General features: G+C 66.2%; 1 protein-coding gene across 1 annotated transcript in view; it reads right to left on the bottom strand.

Moving 5' to 3' along the window:
• The window catches only part of EMIHUDRAFT_230814 (hypothetical protein), a gene marked incomplete at both ends in the record, with an annotated part of 4,619 nt that extends 3,258 nt beyond the window's left edge, over positions 1-1,361 (bottom strand). The window contains 3 exons of the mRNA XM_005784848.1: positions 77-350; positions 477-607; positions 890-1,361. Of these exons, the coding sequence (XP_005784905.1) occupies positions 77-350; positions 477-607; positions 890-1,361 (877 nt within the window). The remainder of the gene's footprint in view (positions 1-76; positions 351-476; positions 608-889) is intronic.
• Positions 1,362-2,488: the final 1,127 nt, after the last annotated feature.

Raw genomic sequence — 2,488 nt, 5'->3', positions numbered from 1 at the left:
ACGGGAAAACCCCCCACAAGAAAGAGAGCACCCCCGGCAAAAAAAAACAACCGCGACAACAGAACAAAGACGGCACCCGACCCCGACCCCGGCGGCGGGGAGGGGGACGGCGGCGTGCACCGCTCGAGGACGAGGAAGCGCGCCCGCTTGCTCGCGGGCGGCGGAGCACTCACGCCTCCTGCACTCACGCCTCCTCCGCCGTCTCGTCCTCCGCCGTCGGGGTCGGGGTCGGCTGCCGACCTCGGTCCCTTGGCGCCGGTCTGCGAGACACAGCGGAAGGAGGAGGCGGCCGGCGGCGCGCCGCTCGAGGAGGTGTGGTACTGCGCGAGCACGTCGCATAGGTGCACCGCCTTCCGCTTCCGCATGTGTCCCACGCCGCCGCCCGCACCGCCGCCGCCTTTGGCAACAGCGCCAGCGGCGCCGCCGCCCGCGCCGCCGCCGCCGCCGCCGTTGCCGATGGCGCCGCCGTTCGGGACGTGCCCCTCCTCGCCCCGGGCTGTGGCCGTCAGCTCGCCGCTTGCCTGGTGGCCGTTTGCCGGAGACGCCTCCTCAGTGTCCATGTCCATCGGCGAGGCGGCGTCGAGCGAGGCGCGCGGCGCGCCACCGCCTACAGCACCGCCACGCGGCTCGCGTCGGGCGCGCTCTCGGCAGCGGAGGGAGGGGAGGCGGAGAGCGATGCCGACGGCGCTGGAGCTGGCGGCGGTGGCCGGCGTGGCGGCGGCCGGCGTTGCGTGAGGCTGTGGGGAGAAGAGCCGCGCGTGCAGAGCGGCGGAGGCGGGGTCCGGTGACGGGTAGACGGGCTGAGGGAAGGCCTCCCCGCTGCTCGCCGCCGGGAGCGGCTCCTGGCGCAGCGGGGAGAGGGAGCGGGCGGTGAGGTGATGAGGCACACAGCAGCCTGCGCCGGAGCCAAAAGCATCGCTCTCCTGAGCCGCGTGCCGCGGCGGAGGCGGCAGCGGTAGCGACGGCGCGCCGGGCAGCAGGGCGCCGCTCGTCGAAGCCGATGACTGCGCGGCCGCTCCAGACGCGGGCGGGAGCGGGAAGGGTGTCGTCGGCGAGAAGAGGACGCCATTGGCGCTCGGCGGCCGTGAGCCCAGCCACGGCGTGTGGCCGGCATGCCGAGTCGAGGCGCCGAGGCCCGCTGCCGGCGTGCGCAGCTCCTGCACGCCCGCGGCCGCAGGATCCTCAGTTGCGCAACTCGCACTCTCACGCAGTGCAGGTGCTGGCGTGGTGGCCGGCGGCGCCCGCCGGACGACGGTGCAGCGGCGAGCGTGCTGCTTCAGTCGCTCCCGCCGCTCAGCCGCGAATCGGACGGCGCAGGCGATCGCCACGCAGAAGAAAGCGAGCATTACGGAGTAGAACATCGGGGGCCCCGGGCAGCAGAGGGCAGCGCGAGCAGCGCGCGCGCAAAATTATTCTTTTTTTCGTACTTAGCACAAGAGAAAAGAACCTAATTTTCCGACAAAACTCCCTCGCACGACACTAGGCACGGGACTGGCGCGCACTGGCACTAACACAGGTACACCACGCAAAAAGAACATAACGTGATCGAGTTCGATGTTGCATTAAATCGAAAAGAAGATAATCGATAGAGCTCTCACAACTAGAATCTAAATGAGAGCGACATCGGTGTCGCTCCCCGCAATTCTGTGTGAACCAGCGCATAGCGCCAGAAGACGTATTTTCTTCTCATAACAAGGCTGTGAAAGCTCATACAAAGGCCAAGTTCTTGGTTACCAAGCCTTGGAGCACTTACCAAGTTGTTTTCTTTCTTTCTGAACTTTCCGGGACGAAGGTACAGCTGCCCTGGGTCGTCGACTACTTTGTCTTTGAGCGCGAGGTGTGGATGGCGGAGGAGGTGTAGGGGGGGGGGGGGGGGGGGGGGGGGGGCCCCCAAAATGGGACTTTGGGACCCAAAACCAAAAAAAAAAAAAGGGGGGAAGGGGGGACGGCCCCCCCCCCCCCCCCGGGGGAAACCAAAAACAGGCCTTAGGGGGTGAAAACCCTTTTTTTTTTCCCCAAAAAATCAGGGCCCCCCCCAAAATTTTTTTGGGGCCTTCTTAAAAAAACCCCCCCCCCCTTTTCCCCCGGGGAAACCTTCACCCCCCCAAAAGTCCCCGGGTCCCCCCCTCTTTTTAAAAACCCCCCCCCCCCGAGGGATGGGGGCCCCCCCAAACCCCTTTTTCCCAAAAAAAAAACCCCATCCCCCGGGGGAGGGGGGGACCCCCCCCCTTAAATTTTTTTCGGGCCCCGAGTCTTTTTGGAAACCTCCTGATCCCCCCCCCAAAAAAAAGGGGCCCCCATACCCCCCACCCGGCAAAAAAAAAAATTGGCCCCCCGCCCCCAAATGGGCCCTTTTCCCCCCGGGTGTTTTCCCCCGGGGGGTTTGGGTTTGTTCGGGGGCCCCTCCTCCCCCCCCCCACCGGGCCTGGTGGACCCGTAATCCCCAGGATTTTAGCGGGGGGAAAACTGATCCCCTTTTAACCCCCGG

The sequence above is a fragment of the Emiliania huxleyi genome (assembly GCF_000372725.1).
Source record: "Emiliania huxleyi CCMP1516 chromosome Unknown EMIHUscaffold_167, whole genome shotgun sequence".
NCBI lineage: Eukaryota > Haptophyta > Isochrysidales > Noelaerhabdaceae > Emiliania > Emiliania huxleyi.
The sequence above is the reverse complement of the archived record's forward strand: the minus strand, read 5'-3'. Positions and strand labels throughout refer to the sequence as shown.